General features: G+C 41.4%; 1 protein-coding gene across 3 annotated transcripts in view; it reads left to right on the forward strand.

Annotated features, from left to right (window-relative positions):
* Positions 1-99: 99 nt before the first annotated feature.
* Positions 100-19,692, forward strand: part of PIKFYVE (phosphoinositide kinase, FYVE-type zinc finger containing) — a 62,810-nt gene continuing 43,217 nt past the window's right edge. The window contains exons 1-8 of one of the 3 annotated variants that reach the window (XM_088167926.1): positions 100-212; positions 2,503-2,684; positions 4,184-4,363; positions 9,422-9,540; positions 12,229-12,400; positions 13,086-13,293; positions 15,664-15,753; positions 18,603-18,741. In XM_088167926.1, the coding sequence (XP_088024052.1) occupies positions 2,513-2,684; positions 4,184-4,363; positions 9,422-9,540; positions 12,229-12,400; positions 13,086-13,293; positions 15,664-15,753; positions 18,603-18,741 (1,080 nt within the window). In that variant the 5' untranslated portion in view covers positions 100-212; positions 2,503-2,512. Of the gene's footprint in view, positions 213-621; positions 2,685-4,183; positions 4,364-8,503; positions 8,635-9,421; positions 9,541-12,228; positions 12,401-13,085; positions 13,294-15,663; positions 15,754-18,602; positions 18,742-19,692 lie in introns of those variants that run through there. The other 2 variants (XM_088167927.1, XM_088167928.1) reach the window with 2 other exon arrangements.

The following is a 19,692-nucleotide window of genomic DNA, read 5'->3' on the forward strand; positions in this document are numbered from 1 at the left end:
GTGCCGCGCCCAGGCAGAGCAGCCGGGAAGGGCCGCGGGGCGGGGCCGGGGCTGCCGGCGGGTGGAGTGCGCGGAGCTTCGATTGGCGATGCCTGTGCGGGAGCGGCGCGGTCGGCGGGCGGTTGGTCGGGGCTGGCGGCGCTGCCGGGCCGGGCGGTGAAGGAAGAGCGGCGGTGCCGCCCCAACACCGGCACCGCCGCAGCGGGCAGCAGGTGAGCACAGCCCGCCAGGGCCGCGCCGCGCCGCCGGCACCGCTCTGCGGCCCCCTTGCTCCGCGAGCCTTCTCCGGGCCGGCCCCTGGTAGCGGCTGGCGGCGGCTCTCCGGGGGTCGCTGCTCCCCGCGACCTCCCCGTCATGTCGCAGGTGATCTCCGGGTCTGCCTTCCTAGGCGAGGGGAGAGCAAAGCAGCTGTCTCCTGTGCAGAGGCTGGAAGGGAAGCGTGTGTCACGCAGTTATATTTGAATTGCGGGTGTTTTCGCACCCGGGGTGTGTTATCCAGGTGCCCGGGAGTAGTGTCTGTAAGAAGGATTGGCCGTATCCTTGTGGCACTGAGCAGCTGTGGTCAGTTTTGTGGGACGCAGGATGTCCCGGCGCTCATGGAGCAGCAGTACGTGTGAGGGGGGAGGCTCACTGCCACCCTCGTTCTCCGTGTTTTATCGGGGATGAGCTGCGCATTGCTGAAGCTGCAGTTTCGAGTGGGTTTGGATACATTCCCCGTGACTGTTGGTGAGGATCCTGTCAGGAGTGTACTCTGTTTTTCTGCTTGTTCACCGATATGTGCACCTTGCTTTCTCGTTTCCTATATCATATAGAGAAGTGACTATTTCTTCGTTTCTTACGGTGGGATGGGGGGAGTATTTTCCCTTTAGTGGTACAACTAAAGCATAGAAAGACTAATAGATTCCACAGCTAGTATGTTGTACAGCACAGAAAGTCTAAGTGTTTCTGGAGCTAATACCAGGCACAATTCTATTCTTTCCAATAGTTTTAATTAGATCACTACTGCTGTGACAGAAGTGCTGATTGAATAATAGTGGTGAAATTAACAAAAAAACGTACCCTGATTTACAGGGGAGAGGGATGTGGAACACTAAGACTCAGCCTTACATAAAGAACCTGACCAAAGTTTCTCTTGGAACTTAGTAAATGAAGCCTCTCTGCTTTCTTTCCTGTGGATATGTGAATAGTAAAGGAAACTCCTAGCTAAAGGTGCTTACTGTATATAATAAGAAGCAGAAGTCCACTGAGAAGTCACGTGAATTACCGTCTTTTCAGCATTCTTTGTAGGAATAGTCAAACCTTGCCACATGAGCTGCCTGCAGCTTGTTAGCACATTCAGTGTCACTTGCTGATCACATTGATTTTCTCTGGACTGCCCAGATTTCTTTTAGTGTGACTTCTTGGAACTTGGAAGAAAATATTCTCTAGTTAGCAATATATGCCAGTAAGTTCTAGGGAACAATTGTGGGAACTGGAAATTGTTATTTCATTAAGAAAGCGTGTATCAGCTGCTAAGCAGGAAGTAGGCTCAAAAGGGGTTTTGATCCTTGGTACAGGTAAAAATCAGCCATCACTTGTAAGTTCCATCAGCTCCCTGGGTTCCTGCTCTGTCCAACATTTCACTAAATCTTGCTTAAACAAAGATGGAGATAGTAAGCACCTTAGCCTAGCAGGCTAGAAGTGCAGGCTGAGTGAGGTGTTGTGAAAGAAATTGGGTGTCTGCTCAGCTTAAAGAGTATGGGCTGGGGAAAAGTATGACTCTTGGCTGTATGGAAGCTTTGGTACGCAGAAAATAGGGTTTACAAGTATGGCTTCTCCTAATATGTAAAGTGGTTTGGGGTTTTTGTTTGTTTTTCCTTAATGGAGCTGCTCCTGAAAACGAGGGTGTTTGAAGGTGTTAGATTTGACAACAAGTAAACCACAGTTTGGGTTAACTTGCACAAGGGCCTGTGTCGTAATTGAGAGGGGAGGGAAACAGTTTCCCACCAAAATTAATCTTTCAGTCCTGTTTTTGTTTGTAGCTCATTCTACTTCTCATTCTGAAGTTAACCTGGCCAAACAACAGGTCTGCCTTGTGCTTGCACAGGCATGCCTGTTCTCAGTTTTGTTACAAGGGCTGCAGAAGTCACAACATTAGGAGAAGAGCTGTCAGAGTTAAAACTTCTTTGTGCTATGTCTGCAGAGTCTCCATTTGAAAAATTTCAAGTTCTCATGAACCTCTACTGGAGTGTGTTTTCAGTTAGTGATTGCTCCCTTTGTTTCTCTGGATGTTTAACTGAGCACTCTGAGTTGTCCTTTGCAGAGATGCTGCTCTCTTGTCAGTGGCTGGGTGGGGGGCGTGGGCTCCTCTGGCACTCTTGATCTGTGCTAGTAGCAGATGCCTATGGCCAGCTGGGTGAACGTCTCTCCTCTGGGATCTAATGAGACACCTCCTGTTGAGAAGACTGAAGAGGTTCTGTTTCACCACCCCGTGTGTAATGTGTGTTGCTGACTTCTTTCCAGGGCACCTGAAATGGCTGCAGATGACAAACGCTCTCCGACACTGGACTCTACCAGTGATCTACCTCGTTCTCCCAGCAGTCCATCTCATCTCACTCACTTCAAACCCCTGACTCCTGACCAGGATGAGCCTCCTTTTAAATCAGCTTATAGTTCTTTTGTAAATCTCTTCCGTTTCAGCAAAGGTATGAGCTGGGGGGGATGTGTGGGCATGGGTTGTACGTGCTGTGTGCTGCTTGTAGAAACACCTCTGAACATAGGAGCATAATGTCAAAGGGCTGATGTCAGGTCTTTTGTGGGGGATATTGCATGTTGCTTTTGGGTGATATAGAGCTTTATTATGAGAGAAGATAGCCAACATCTTGCAGCTGGAAATCTGTGGCTGCCCATGGATGTCAAAGACAAGCCAGTTAGCAGATAGTATTTTATAGATTCTTAGCTCGAAATCAGGTTTTCCTTTGCCTGTATGATTTTTTATTTTTTTTTGGGGGCTGAAAGTAGAAGTAACCCTCTGCCGGCCTGTATGAGCAACATGTGTGCTTCTCTTTCCAGTGCAAGTTCTTACTTCAGACTTCATCCACCCCTCACCTTCCTGTGCATCTCGTATCTGCAGCTGGGTGACAGCTGAGCTGCAATAAAGCAGGAAGTCCGCACTTAATTTGCATGGCTTAGGTGGTCTCCATCAAGAAGTCTGAAGTGTTGTGAAAGTTTTGTATATTAAAAAGTATTACTTGATTTTGGCATTTGTGCTGCATGTGTCATGAAATATGTTCTCAGTGGGCAAACTCTAAAAGAACTGTGTGAGTTCCTTTTTGTTTCAAAGAAAGATTCTGCAAAGAGTGGTAAATAAATGCACCTGGATTTTGTGCTAAATCTGTGTATCCCTTTACTGGAGATGGCACTCTGGTCAGCTGCTTTTGTTTAGTCTGTTCATTATCCAGCTCTGCTAAGCATACTTCAGCAATGTTTGGGCTAGGGGAAAAGAGCCAAATAGCTTTTTGTGTAAGCAAACTGATCTGTTCAGACTCTTCTTAAGCAGAATGAAAAATAATTACTTGGTATGACTGCTATTAGTTTGCATAGTAGAGTAGCACCTGTTATTGCTAATTTATTGAAAGTAGCATAAAGTGTGGCCAATATTGGCTTCACTTGCTTTTTTTCTGACTAATAGAGCTGGAGTCAGCAAAGTCTTTTGTTTAGTGAATGGGAAAACAACCTTGAAACAACACATGAAATGTGCATCTTACTGGGATCAATGAAAACCTGTCTATATTTGGTGTGCTGATAGAAATTAAAGGCTGTGGTAACTTTAATGTGACCTCACTACTGGCTTGTAAAATAACTGAAAATCTCTTTTCAAGGCAGAAGCTGATAGTCAAGTGTAGCTATTCTATTTAGCAAGAATAATTCACATTCATATTCAAGAATAATCTGCCAAGGGGTTCTTTTGCACTCTTCACATTAGGGAATTTCTGAAATAGCCTGAGCCTTGAAGACAGCCTACTGTCCTCTTTCTATGATGTGTATAGTGCTTTTAAAACTAAAAAAATAATTTGTTTTTCTTTGTTTAATCATGATCCAAAAGAGTTACTTGTGAGAGTTTTTTTCCCCTTAGCTTTGCATGTACTATTGATTTTCTTTATCATGTCTGAACAGGTGGTTTCTTGCTTTTTGTCATCTCTAGATGATGGCAGGCTGTCATCCCCGGCAGAGAGAGCAGAGGCAGGACAGAGTGATCCACAAGCACTGAGTGGTGGCTGGTCCAGTCCTCAGCATCCCACAAGGGCTCAGTCTCTGAGATCACCAATTCCTTACAAAAAACAACTGACTGGTGAGCTGCAAAGAAGATCTTCTGCAACTCTGGGTAATTTCAGCTCTTTGTTCTATAAGGCAGTGTTGTACTAGCCAGGATGCTTCAGGGTGAGGTGGAAGGATTTGAGTAAAGGCTCATTGAGTGTCTAGATTTATAGCAGAATTTAATATCAGACTACACTGCTTCTGTTAGTGAGGTTGTACTTTAACCTCATAACCCTCCACTCTTGGTGTTCCAGCAAGACAACTTCTTGTTGGGGCTCTGCTCTTTCAATTGGAAAGCAGTCTGGAACAGAAGAGGCTGCCAAAACACTTCCAGTGTTTTAAAGTTGCCTGAACTTTGATCCTGAACATTTTTGCTTTGTCTTGAGAGACTACAGTTTCTTAACATCCACATGCTAAGTCTAACTTTACTGCTTGGTCTGGATGGATTTGTTGTTTATGTCTTCAAGGGAGTTGTAAATGAAGGTTTTTGCTTGTAGTTGTTTAGAGGAGTATTGAATAGGAAGTTGAGCTTAAGATTTTTTTTTCAGTTCTGCCTAACCTTGAAACTATTGCCAAATTCTGTACTGAATCTTTTAGCTGATATGTGAATTGATTGTGATTTCAAAGGTGCAACTGCGTAATGGCAGTAGATTGCAGGGGTTCCTCTTGAGACCTGACAGATTACTGTTGGCTGTTAGTGAGAGCCTTGAGGAAAACTGCTAAATTGGATAACAGTCTTGTGCAAGACAGTATTTTAAAAAGTGTGGTACCTAGTGCAAACAAATCAGATCCTAAATGTTGTTAACGTGTATAGGATTTTTAGAAAGATGTGTAGTTTTGGTAGCCAGGCAAAAGTCTGGTACAGATAAGTAGCATTTTTACATAAGTCATTTGCATGCTTGGTTAAACATGTTCATCATCCTCCTTCTTGCCCTCTAATACTTTTTGATCTTTTTAGTTGTACTTTTTCCAACGAACCAATTAAGTGGCTTAATTAATTAACTTGGGGTTTTTGTTTTGTTTGCTTGGGCTCTTTCTTAAAGAATTTTCACAAATGTCTCAAGAACAGCCATGTGCTCTTAGCTGATGAGCCAGTTTATTTTTGCTTGGTACCTCTTGTAAATCACTTGGAAATTGCCTGGGGATTAGATGTTAGAAACCTTCAGGTGAGGTATGTTGTTTGATACTCAGAAGGCAGAAGTAATCTTGCTGTTTACCTTGCTCTGGGATTAGGCAGCCAGTGAATAAGATTTAGTTTAAGATATGTGGGAGGAACTGTTCCTGTATTACTCAAGGTCCTTTTCAGGACCTCTGTTCATATCTATGGGTTTGAATGCAAGTATGCTTGGAAAAATGTGATGATGAATTAGCCTGTAAAGAAGTTAGGAGAGGCAGGAAATGCTGCTCACATTCGAAGAGGTTTCTGTGGTACTGTGTGCTGAGTGGCCTGACTTGCTGTTGAGTATTTTCCCCCAAACAACCTTGGTGCTGTAACAAACATGAGCTCTGTGTAACACATGTAAAAGTGTACTTGATTAGTGAGAAGGTTTGGGGAGTTTTTTAGGCCATCTCACTTTATTTGAAGAGGGGGAAAAATACTTGTGTCTTCCTTCTCTAAAGATCAGGTGTTGGATTTTTCTGATGCAAACTTTAGAAAATTATTTTTCTTTCCTTTTTTTAACTTTAAAAGATGCTGAACAATTAGGTTTGTGAGGATTTTCTTTGAGTAGCAGAGAATTTTATTTCTGCTATTGCAGCTGATGCTGGCCTGCACAAATAATTATAGAAATTATTATAATATCTAAATAGTGAAAAGCAGGAGAATAAGATAGGATTTATATAAACATCTAGATTGGTAGGTTGGGTCACTCACTGACTTCAGTGACAGTAAGGCGTCTAATTGAGTTTTCTTATAGCCCTGTGTCCACAGGCCTGTAAATGTCTCTCTAGGCTTTGCCATTACTTAAATATTTAATAACGTGGGCAAGTATAGGCAGGAAAATATATAAGCACTTCACAAAGGTCTCTCTAGCCTACTTGATCTTAAATAGTATGTCAAGTCCAGCAAACTGAAAGGAATGAATAAATAAACAAAAGGCTGCTGCTGGTGCCTCTAAATAATGATGAAATGAAATTGCTCCTGAAGATGCTGACCCTCACCCCTTAATCTGTGAATTGGCTTGTAGTGTCTGTGCAGCAGATCGTTTCATTGCCCAGGGACTGTGGGAGCTGTTGGATGCCTGGCTTATGTCAGAGATGCTCTGAGGGTTGTGGCTGAAGAACCAGTGCTGAGACTGCAGTGGCTTGTGTGGCCTCTCTCTTGGATAGTCTGTTGCATCATCGTGTGCTGGAGCAGGCGCTGCAGGGCTGGTGTCACTGCGAAGGGTCCAGGGACCGTGAGCCCAGCTGGTTGTGTTGGACTGTGTGTGCTGTGCTGTCAGATGAGGGCTTTCAAGGTTTGGATTGAACCAAAATAGTCCAACAGAGAGACTATTGTCACTGAGATAATGTTGCAGCTTGCAAATCCTGTTTAAGGAGACCTGGAAATGCTGACTGCTGCAGAGGGGGCATAGGTAGTAAAAGCACTTCTATCTTGTTATGCTGTCATGGAGGATAATGCTGTTAATCCTAGACAATTGTAGCAGAGTGGCAGTAATAGGGAGTGGCAAAGGAGCAGGAGCAAGGAATGGCCAGTGATCATACAGGGGGAACAAGGCCTGAGGAAAACATGTTTCCAAGTAGTTACTGGAAACCATTGTGGAGCATGAGTTATTACCAGAGCGTCTTTTTGAATCAAAACGATTTTGGAACATGAAAATGCATGTTATAAAATGAACTTAAGCACGGTTTTCCTACTTTCCATGGCAGTACATTTATGGCAGTGACTTGAGGAAGATGTGATGTTTGAGCTGTGGTACTGAACTTGAATATGAAATTTTTTGCTGTGGCAGCAAGTAATTAGAAAGCAATTAGTGTTGTTTTGTATTAGCAAAACTGTGGTATCTCTAGCAGGAGTATTTTTTTATTGTTGAAATTATGTGAATCTCCACCTCTTGTGTTAATATATGGTTAGTTCTCCTATAAACTGAAACTATAGGTTGCAGCAAAGTAGTTCTTGTGTTTTTGCCTTGTCATTCACTGTAAAATGAATGCTAAAATACTATAGAATCATGAAGCTCTGTAAAAAACGTATTTCTATAGTTCAGAGGTTTTTTCCTAGGTTTTACCAAGGATCGGCAACCATAAATAAGAATAGGAAGGATAACGTTTGAAATAAGTTAACTTTTTTTTTAGCTGTAGGAGTTAATTTTTAACTTATAATAATGCAGTTTGAATCAGGGGTAAGAGTTAAACTAAGATTAATACATGGGAATTCTTTTTGAAGGATCGTGTTTTAGACAGTGTTTTCTTTACTGCAGGAATGACAACTTCTTAATTTCTTGCTATAGTGTATTTTTCCTCAGAATGGGAGAAATCTCATGATTGAGAAGGAAAAAAACTTACTGAATTTTAATCTGAGTACCAGTTAGCTTCTCTAGTATAAACAGGCTGGCCACATGCTGCTACTGCTGATGGAATGCTTTTCTTATGTAGATGGCATCCTTCTGACATTGTTTTATGGAACAGAGAAAAGGGCATTTAACTAACAAGAACCAGTGTGTGAACCTGTGGCGTTTCCTCAGTGCTGTGTGTGTTTGTTTTTTGGAAGTCACTTGCCTGATGAGATTTATTGGTAGTTAGGCAGTAGGTTTTTTAATTCTTTGAATTGGAAGCAACATTCCTGGAAAGGAGATAATCTTGAATTCAGAGGAGGTACCAGGAAGTAAATGCAGCATAGATTTTATGATAGAAATGAGGAGGAGCCAGAGGTTTCTCTGGTATTATCAATTTCTTCTTGAAATATGAAAGTCCCCTTAATCACCCTGTAATACTGAACTTTGAACTGCCCAAAAGTCTATTTGATTTTTAAAAAGAAATCAATTCCAAGTGGCTACTTACAGGAATGGGTTTCTTTTCTTAAAAAGGAAAATGTGCATTCTTTGTTGTACAGAGCAGCAAAATGTGGGCTGATTGACTAAAAATACATCCAAAGAAGCTGAAGAGGTGGCATGGAATCCCATGGTTTTAGTCACATTACAGGGAGGGTTTTGTTCTGCTGCACACGAAGCAGTAGCTGTTACTGCACAGCAAGAGTTAACGGGCTTCAGGCAGAGCTGTCAGCATTCCTGCTGACATCAGGGATAGCCCGGGCAGTAAACAGAAAGCAGCCATGTCTGTTCTTCCTGTACTAGGGGCAAGCTAAATAAAGCACTAATCCGATGGAGAGCAACGAAGCTGGTAAGAAACTTTTAAACTATTCAGGAAGTTATTGATGAAGAAAAGAGACTCTGAAAATGTTTAAATGTTTAGGTAAATAGATAGCTGTGATTTCAGATCTTTCTGGAGAGAAGGAGCCTATTTGTAACTTGTTCAGCAATGCTTCTAAGTGAAAGAAATTGGCTGCATTGCATTTTCATTCAAGTCTCTTTGCTATGGTTAATCAAGAATGACTGTACAAGTTCTTAACCAGCTGATGTTTTTCTTAGAAAAAAACAAACCAGACCAAAATACTCTAAACCCTTCAAAAGTGTGAACTTCTGAATGCATTTTATTCTGAATTACTGCTTTGAATAGTCCTGATTTTTGCTGTAGTAATTTATAAATAACTTCAGGTTAAAGCATTGACTTTTACTACTCCTAGAATGAACATGCATATTGTAGCAATTGTTTTGTAAGCATTAGTATCCTAGAGGGCATTTTAAAAATGAGATCTCAGTGCTTTGTAACAGACTACTACAAGCTTTATCTTGAAAATCACTTCTTTGAAAGGTGTTTTCATTCTCAGAACTTTAATGACTGCTTGTAAACACAGAGGGTGGTGTGTAAAATGTCAGTCACAGCAAACTATCTGACATCAGAAGCTCCTTTGGGGGGAAAAGAATGCAAGGGCAAGAAGTGATGCACATTGTAACTTCGTAAAATTGAAATGCATGATTGTTTTTCTCTCTAACGGGGACTTTGTGTTGTGATGTGAATATTGATGTATCCTGGAAGAAATGAGTATTTGCTATCTCTTCCCTTCCAGACAATCGAAGGAAAGTAGAGGCACCTCTTGGAGGTCATGATCCTCGAACTGCAGTTCAGTTAAGAAGCCTCAGCACTGTTTTAAAACGCCTCAAAGAAATCATGGAGGGGAAGAGCCAGGTACTTCTTTTGAAGGATTTGTAGCCAAACCATCTAGACAATTAACTTTTTACTGGGCTTATCTGAGCTTTATTTTTAGATACATCCTGGGAATTTTTTTTTTCTGGATGTTTGAAGGGTGAGTGAATAAACTCAAAAAGCATTGTGTGAATGCAGGGGAAACAATTCCATTTGATACTGACTTTTGACTTGCCAAACATTTGTCATATTGGGGTAGTGAATCATTGCATTTACTTGGTTTCTTGTGCTTGGACCAGATGCTCTCTTTTTAGACTCCTTCCCACTTATGTGTTACCCAGTCTAGTGAAAAAAAGACCCCTGATAGTTTTCTCCCTAGAAGACTAACCATGGACAGGTGAAACACATTAACTGTCACAAATAGTAATGAGAATTCTCGGAGTGGTTTAAATCTGCTACTTACTGTGGTACTGATTGGTCAGCAATATTTGCTTGAAAGGTATGCTCTGTTAATCAGTTTCAGTTTAGGCAGACAAGAGTCTGGTGGTTGCAGCTGACTTGCTGATTTCACTTCCATCCACTGAGTTGGACCATTCCTTTAAGAAGAGGCTCTAGTTGAGGAAAGAATCCACAACTATTTATAAGTGAGGGTATAAATAGCTATGTCTGTGGGCAAGACATGAACAGGCAAAAGTACATTTAATTAAATTGGTAGAGGAAGAAAAAGGCTTTTTACTTGATAGCTTTTATAGGTAGACTTTGAATAAACTTGAAGTAGCTTCCAGTGCTATTCTGCTTGTGGGAATAATCTTGCTTTGATAGAAAGGGCAAGGTTTTTGAGAGTGAAGCAGAAGCCTTTCATTGCACTGATCAGGGCATTGAGTGTGGCCGTTACTAATATTTCAGTTTGTGGCAATTTCTGAAGGCCCTAGAGATTTTCAGGTGTATTTGAAGCTACTGGAGAAGTGCTGAAACAGACAGGATACAGCAGTAAATGAGTATGACCAGGGCTTCTGGAAACAGTCTGTTAGTTGTCAGCATGCTGACTTCTGTACAAAAGGTAATGCATCACTGCCCTTGACTGCAGCCATGTTTTGCTTGAGTCACTGCAGGCAGTGGTTTGTTCCTGCTGTGGACTTGGCCTGTCTCTACAGGAGACCTCTTTACTTTTGTAGGAAGCTTGTGTCAGATTCTGGAAGGGTCTGTTCTAATGAGCCTCTACTGCTAAGGTGGGCCAGACTCCTGTTCTGAACCCTCCCTCCTGCCAAGAACAGCCTGCAAGGAAGGCAGAGAGCTGGGAGGTGTCACCAGCAGTGGCTGGGTTTCTGGACACATGGTCACATGCAAGTGGGGCACAGCACTGGTGTTTGGAACAGCCCCTCTGGTGGTAGATCCAGAGACCTGGTTTATCATGCAGAGTTGTAACAAAAACTGTTTTATGGCATCCCCTGCAGCAGTTCCTTGGCAAAGCTCTTCACTCTAGCTTTCCCTGCTTGAAGCTGAGTGTTTATCTTTAAAAGTTCTAGAGTCACTAAAAGACTAGACTGTCTTGAGCAGTCTTCAACCTCTTTCTGTGTGGGGTTTCTTGGCTAAGGACAGCATGAAAATGTTGTGTTGTTGTCCATATCTGCTTTGGTCTCAAAATTGGTCTAGCAGCTGTATCAAACTTTGCTTTGTGAATATTCAAAAATAAATCCCAATTTAAAATAAAACTCAGTGGTTTTTTTATTTTAAATTATGTGAAAATGGGAGCATGGATCACCTGTCTTTTGTGTGATTACTCTCTCCTCTCTGATTGTTTTGAGAAAATACTTGCAGCAGTTTCTCTTCCAAAGAAAAACCTGAAGTATTCAGTCCCTCTGAAAAGGCTTTTTGCCAGAACTGAACTCTAGCAAAGAGCATTGCACAGCCAGGGCTGTCATGTGACCATTAGCAGTTGTCTCCATCCATGGCAGTTGCAGCTGGTGTGCTCAGAATCACAATTGAGGGTTTGTCTTGCTCTATAGCTTCAACATCAAATGGAAGTTTTAACTCTCTGCTTTTAAGATTGTTTTTCCTGTGGCTATACCAATGCTGTAAATTAATATATGTTGTTGTCCGCTGAATGCGAATTTCAGTTTTCTTCACATAGCAGTTCAACCTGGAGTTTTGAAACAAGATCAGTCTAGGACAGGCTTTTACAACTATTTACTGAAGTGTTGAAGAATTCAGTCAAATAGTAAAACTTTTTGCATGTATCTAATTTTTTCAAAACATATGTCAGTATTAGCTGTTGAAATGATCTTCCTGCTTTAAAGCTCGATTTACTTCTAGATAACAGCTTCAACTAATATGTGGTGGTGGTTTTTTTTCCTTTCATTTTTAAACTGTGCTAGTTGAGGACTGTTCATGTGCTGGGGGCAAGTGAGAGGGGAGAGCAATCACTACTTCATGTATTGTCTCTTTTTGACTTTTATCTACATCATATGATGGTTTTATTCTGCTTTGCTGTCATCTTGGATCAAGGAGGCAAAATCCTGGATTTATTCTTAGTTCAGAGCTCTCAGCCTTCTGCCTCCCTGTAAAACCATGAAAAATCCTTTGTGTGCCTTTATGCAAGAGTGTGTATACACGTGCACAGACATGTGAATATACGAAATTTTCCTTTCCATGAGCACAGTTTACAAAGAAACTAAACATTCTTTCTTACTTACAAAAGCAAAAGCTTTTATTTGGTGTCTTGTCTTGTAGGACAGTGACTTGAAGCAGTACTGGATGCCTGACAGCCAGTGCAAAGAATGTTATGACTGTAGTGAGAAATTCACCACCTTCCGGAGGAGGCACCACTGTCGACTTTGTGGGCAGATCTTTTGTAGTCGATGTTGCAATCAGGAAATCCCTGGAAAATTCATGGGCTACACAGGTAGGGTTTATTTATTGAGAAACAGAACAGTCTCTGTGTGTTCAGCTCTGTTTGGTCTACTGCATCTGAGATCCTGGCATTTTCTAGAAAATGTTGTACAAGTCTGTAGTGGGCCTAAAAATAAGGAAAAAGAATCAGAGGACCTAATTCTACCAGTTTTGCTATGAAATATGGTGGATTATGCCATGCCTGCTAAGTTTTACCATACTGCAGAACAAATTTAGCCACAATTTAACAAGGGTGTGCACTACAAAAAGTGTGTTCAAGGGAAAGCTGCTCTTAGTAACAGTAGTTTCAAAATATGAGCCACATGTTTTAATTGAGGGTAAGGGGAAAGTCTTTCAAATACCATTTACCAAATTCTAGACATCAATTGGTGCCATATCTAGCCAGCTGTTGTTCTGCCATCATTTCAGTGGGCACATGTGTCCTCTCTTCCTCTCCTTTTCTTTCTTCTTTCTCCTCTTTCACTGATCATGTGTTGTGCATCATTTACCTTGGAAAAATTCCCTGCGTGTGTAATTACCCAGGGTTTTGCCCTTTAAGAGAGTATGAGAATTAGACTTGCAAAGAGGTTTTGGAGACAGAAAATCCTTCTGTTTCACCACTGTACACCTCTGATCCTGTAGGAACAGAGTGCTATTTGTTCCTGTTCGCTTACACTCTCTGCTTCCCTTTTCCGCAGGGGATCTCCGAGCCTGCACTTACTGCCGTAAAATAGCCTTAAGCTATGCGCACTCCACAGACAGCAACTCCATTGGAGAAGACTTAAATGCCCTGTCGGATTCCGCGTGTTCTGTGTCCGTGCTGGATCCTGGCGAGCCACGCACACCCGTTGGGAGCCGCAAAGCCAGCCGCAATATCTTCCTGGAGGAGGATCTGACCTGGCAAAGGTAAATCAGTGGCTTCATGCTGTGCTCTGGAATCTCAATTGTTTTCAGGCTGACAGCTACCTAGACAAAAGCTGGTGGTTTCCACCTAGGAAACTTAGATTTCAGTTCTGTAAAAAGAATCTAATCCTGGGCTTGCTTGTCATATTCTTCTTTTCAAGCTGAAATGCGGAAACATTTCTAGTGAAGTTTAAATTATTTGCAGTTCTTCCTTTAGTATACTGAACCAGTGATTCTGTACCAGTGATAGAGCAGGCTTTTGTCTTCAGAGTTTAAACAGACAGAACCAAAATCATACCTTCTAACCACTACTGTATTGACAGGCAAGTCAATGTAACATTGGTGCTTTACCTGTCAGGTTTTGAATTGGGCAAGAGAATGTAAGAAATACTCTCTGTGTAGGCAAAAGACAAGTGATGGAAGTAACTGCCTGTTTCAGATGAAGTGGGATTGAAAGGACAGCTTTAAAGGTTGTCTAATCTTCTTTCAAAGTATATTTATTCCTGTTGCTCTCAAATGAGGGGATCTTTATTTTTGGACCATGAGTAAAAGACCTCTGTACTTTCCAAGTGCTATGCAAGTTTTTTTTTAATATCTTTATTTAATTTAATGTTGTAGGAAAGAAGAAATAATTAGGTGTGGTATTTGTGCTCATTTCCCTAAAACAGAAGAACAGGCAGATATGAAACTATTGAGGAGGTCTTGAGTCAGAACGTTTGTTTAACTGAGCAGTAGTGTCAGTGACATGTGCCCCATAGCAGATCTCTTCTGATAATATTTTAACAAAAACCCTTCAAATAATTTTCTGTCTTCAGAAAATGTCCTGACTATTGCTTTCCATGTTGCTTTTCGGAGTATGGTGCTCCTATCTAGAGGCATTTAAATGATCAGCTTTGGGCCTAAATAAAGGAAATTACTTCTAGTTTAATGTTATGATCATTTAAAATGGTAATGTAACAATGCATAGGATAAATACTACCAAATTTTGAATTGGGGAAAAAGTAGGTGTTCTCAGAATCTTCTCTTCAAATGTACAAAATACTGAAGGTGTTGTTAGTTTTGTCTTTGAATGTATTGTTAGTGTCTTTATAACAACAATTCAGCAGCCTGTAGACATGAACATGTAAATAGAGAATTTATATCTTTATTCGGTGCAGCTTGTAGCACTCAAAATAATTCCTATTGTTGAAAGGCTTATATCTCTATAATCAAACACAGTCTTTTTGGGAGACACTGAGTAAATGTGGGCCTCTTTTATGTATGAGAGGAAGAGAGATTTGGGATTAGGTGGTTTATTGTTGCTTTAGCAGGATTAACATTTTCGTCAGTGCTTGTTGCACTTTGCAGTGGGTTACAGTGCTTTTCTTAAATACTGTTTGGTAAATTCCTGATTGACCTTAAGAGATTGTAAACTCAAGATACTGAATTTAAATAGTTCCACAACAGTAACTGGCAATTCACAACTTCATAATGTAGCCGAGGTCGTGTTCTAATAGTGGCTTCTGTGTGCGAAGTAGTTTGTTTCAAAAGAAAACTTGTGAGTTGTCTCTTTCCAAAATAATGTATCTGGGGTAAGATGCTGCAAAGCAGCAAGAAAAACTTTTAGGGAGAAGTTGGAACACAGAGCTCCTGCTTTAACTAATTTGAAGGACCTTGTCCTTTAAAAGTGAAGGAGTGGTGTACTCTGGATAAGTACAGCCACTCAGGCAAAGCTGCATTGCTTACAGTTTCTCATGAAGAGCATTCATCACACTGGAGTATTTATTGTGCTAGAGTGCAGCAGGGTGGCTGTATCAGTTGGCCAGTAGTGCCTTAGGTCTGATACAGTTTTACCAACAGGAATTTCTCTTGATGATGTTCAAACATCTGCTTTCATTCCTCCTGAGGTGGAAACAGGAGGAGGGCAAAGGTGCTCAGGATCAGGTGAAACAATTACAGATGGCTGTCAGGCTGTCTTGGCAAAAGCTGTCTAGCAGTAGTTATGGATAGCATTGCTTGGATTGCAAAGATGGTATGTGTGGGAGATGGGGGTCATGTGTCTATTACCAAAGCATCTAATAGCAGCCTGTAGGAAAGGAAGATGTGTAAGAAAGGGAAATAGGGGAAACAGGTGGGAAAGCAGGATAATACAGTAAGAAGGAGGAATAGTCTATATTGTTCAAGAGTTGAGTTTGGAAGAAGACAGGAGCACTGTCTTCCAGGTACCTTTGGCCTACAGATGGGGAAAACTCTCCCTGTTCTCTTGTTGATTTAACGATCATGGGTGTGAGTGAAAGGTAACATGACAATTAACTGTACTTCAATGATAGCTTTTCTGACACTCTAGATGTCACATATATCTCAAACATCTCTATCCTGCTCCTTTCCCTGCAGTTTGATTCACTCAGACTCTTCAACTACCACGTTGTCTGCACGCCTTGGGTCTGTCCAGGAGGATGCAGGGAAGTCACCAGCTAGAAACAGGTAAACTAATAATTTCTGAGTATTTTCTGTTCTGGATGCACTCCTAGCACGCTTGTTGCTGTAAAGCTTGTGTTTCCAGGCTTGTTTCTACTGAAAGTGCTGTTTCATGTCTAAAATGGGACATCTCACTGCCCGTATGGAGTGGTAAGGAAGGACCATTTGTGTACACATTCCTGTTAACAAATGTGCTGCTTTTGAGGGCCTGTAGTTTGCTGCAGACTTAGTCAAGCAGAAGTGGTGATGAAGAGGACAGGAGGGGAAAGCAGTGACTAAGAAAAGTACAGTTCTGAGGAAGCTGAAGTAAAGGGAATAACACATACTTGGTGATGGGAGACAAAAAGACTCAGGTCATGGAGGAGCAGAGGTGTAGTTTTTGTTTATTTGTTTGTGTGTCTCCCATCTGCTTCCTTTGGTCTTCCATTAGGGATTATCTTGTTTAAATTACCAGGCTTCCTCAGGCTAAAATCCCTTCATAGTTCTGTATGCAAGAGTGCTGGGATGAGCTTGAAAGTGTTCATGAGAGCTTTAGTGTAATTTGTGAGTACTTGAGCTTTATCCTACTAAATAGGCTGGTATTACAAGTATAAGTAGCTCCCACTTCACAGTGCTTCTACTATGATGCTGGTTACATGCTTTCCTTATGGTTAAATTAAGGAAATGAAGATAATCCAGATTTCAAAACTGGATTTGGGACATTCAGAGATCTCTTTGCATTGGTGTTAGAGGAATACAGAATGTTTAGCAGTTTGGAGGGATCTGGTAGGACCAATGAAGACAAAGGAATTCAGCTGAGAAGTATGCTGTGTGCCTTTTGGAGAATGGACTGCTTGGAGCCTTTATCTCCTGGGTGATGGGGATGGTTAGGAGAAGATGCACACTGACTGTACATCTGAGACCCAAAGATCTCACCTGGAGGAGTAAAATACTGGTAAATAAATGAGTACCAAAAATCAATTCTGGGCAAACGTGGCAAGGAGTCTAGAATTAAAAGTTCAATGCTAAATAACTGCCGTGATACCAAGAAATGTCTGAAACCTCGAGCATGGTCTCCTACTTCCTGTTTGAATATACCTCTATTTTAAAAGGCTTTTGCTGTTTGCTCAAACATGCAGTAGGATGGTTCTAATCTTGATCTGGCAGGCCCAGATTGCTTATTCAAGTTAAATTTTAACTGTCTGGCTGTTCACGGCCTCACCAAAAGTACTTGATTGTTTGGACATGTGTAATGATGAGGTATAATATATCTCTGTTAAAAATTCGGAACCTTTGGAAAACAAGCTGTTAGCTTTGGGTTAAGTGATGTTAGCCTTTAGATCTTCTCAAACAGCTGTAGCCATTTCTTTGAGAGAAGCTTGGCTATTCCTCTTCCTAGAGGAGATGAAGCAGAAAAGATGCAGGTTGAGTGCATTTAGATGCAGGTAACAAAGTTACGTATTTCTGTTTTCCTCGTGGATGGGATGTGTGTTATTTTTCCTGAGACTTGGTTTTTATGAGGGATGGAAACCTCAGCAGAACAGTCAAATGTTTCAAGCAGGGTTCAAACTGCTGCCTTGCAGGTCTTTCTAAAGGATAAGTATTTTCATTGCAAAATCTCCCTCTCTGTTTTTTAAAAAAAGAGATATATATAATAAAGGCCCAGATATAATTATTCATGACAAAGACACATGTGAAATCTTACTGTTCTAACTTGCTTGTATCCAAAGAAAAAATCCCTGCTGCTTACAGGTGTGTGGCACAGTCAAAGCAGCTGTTGCAAAACAATTGGGAGGAGTGCTTAGTTATGGACTTCGATGTCAGCCTCATCTTGTGCATTAGGATGCTTTCTGTTAAGCTACATAACTGCAGTATAAAAATTGAAAGAGAGTAGCATTGCTTTTTCATGCCTGGGCTGAGCCACATCGTCCATGGAGTGTTTTTGGGAATAATTATACTATTAGCCAGTTAGCAATCTCTCTGAAGTTATCAAAGTTTCATTTCAAAGGCTGGCAACTATTTTCATGAGATTGGTGCAAGCCTGTTCAGTCAGTTCAGCATTGTCACTTTGAGTTTCCCTGTTGATATATACAGAAATGTTTTCCATCCTCACTCCTTAGAGTGCTGTTAGCACTGATAGCTTACACTGCAATTGCTGCTGTGTGGTGAGGAGTTGCACTCTGTTTATTCAGAGTCTCAGGTCTAGTTGTGGGTTAATGGAGCAGAAGGTATCTGGAACTTGTATTTGCATTTGTAACTTTGCAATGATAATTGCAAAATGATGTGTTTGTGCTGGAGTGCATAGGCAAGATTTCCTAACAGCTGGGCTGAGATAAGGGGGATGCTCCCTATCGCAGTACAAGGAAGATTGCCAGCTGCAGCTTCAGAAAATGGTTTAGCCACTCTGGGGAACAAGAGCTAAAACTTCAGACTCTGCAAGCTTTCAGCCATATATTTGAGAGCTGAGGACAAGGAATTTTAAATGAGACAAGGAGAGGAGGAAATCTCAGTGCTCTGTTACAGGGATATGAGTGTTGGCCACCCTCGCTGGCATTTGTCTCGTCTCCAAACTGCTCCAAAGCTGGAGCTTCTAATTACCCATCCCTTCCTCAGTCTCATTAAATATAAACATGTATGAATTGGTGTGCCTAAACTTAGTTCCAACTGCTTCACACAAGATCTTTACAGAAGTTTATGCTTAGCAGTTCCAAAGCAATACATTTGCTTCCTAGGGAGCCTTTCTTCTGTTTTGACAAGGGAGGAAGCATTAAGTAGGGCTTGAGCAGGTTTTTAGTGTGCTGTAAGATAAAGGCCTGCTCTGGTGAAGCACCCCAGGATGAAAACTTACACTTGAGTTGTTCTCTGTTCCCCTGCAGGTCAGCCAGCATCACAAACCTGTCTCTGGATCGGTCAGGGTCACCCATGGTGCCTGCCTACGAGACGTCGGTCAGCCCCCAGGCCACTCGCACTCACATGAAGGCAGAGACCAGCGAGGACGAGCGCAAAATCCTTCTGGTACCTTTCACACTTCTCTCTTTTGCTCTGTGAGGACAGTGATGTTTGCCTTCCTTGTGTCATGCAGCAGGAGTGTTTTGCTGCCTTTTAAGAGTCTTCTCTAAGTACCCTTACATGGACCTCTCCTCCAGGGGGAGCAGAGATGGAGAATATTGATGCTGCTTTGGACATTACTGTCTTCCTGAAATAAATCATAGTTTCATGGGTTTTTTGCATACAAATGTTTACAGTTTTAGTCTGGCTAAGTGTGGAGTTGGTGTATGGTGGCTCTTTGAGTTAAGCTGTCGTGGTTTTAGCAATGAGTGCACTTATGCAGTGACCTGTTTTTGTTTTTCTTCAGGTTGAGATTTTCTTTCATAGGCCATATAATCAGGAGCTTTAAACGGCTGCTTTGAAATAGTTACACGATGATGAATAAATTAAAGCCCTTATAGCTTTTTGGGCCAAAACATAACTTGGCCCCTCCCTTTGTTTGCAGAACAAGTAAAAGATTTTGTAGAAGGTTGTAATGATGTACTTTTAAAAAGAAAAGTCAATGTGCAACTGTGTTCTGTATAATTCTATTATCCCTTCTCCCCAGAGGCAATGTTGTAGGTTGCAGTTGCTGTGTAAATTTCTAAACAGTAAAAAACTGTTTCTCTTCTTTGAGGGAAGGAAAAGGAAGTGTTTCCTTTTCTTCTACAAATAAGGCAAAGAAGTTGCAGAGAAGGGAAGGCAGTGTTTTTTCACACATTAAAAAATTCAAGATTGCATCCATTGCCGCTTTAAAATCAGGCTCATTCTATGTTACCAGGTTCTGCCTGCTGTCAACAGCATGCATTCAAGTGTGCCTCAGGGTGTAGAAATACTAATTTCTGTTTAGTTGCAATATTAATTTTCGAGTTGCTCTGTAAATGGATAACCACCTGAGGGAGAAACATGTTTAAGGCACGTCTTTATACCATCCTGCTT

Source organism: Sturnus vulgaris, chromosome 7 (genome assembly GCF_052056855.1).
Source record: "Sturnus vulgaris isolate bStuVul1 chromosome 7, bStuVul1.hap1, whole genome shotgun sequence".
NCBI lineage: Eukaryota > Metazoa > Chordata > Aves > Passeriformes > Sturnidae > Sturnus > Sturnus vulgaris.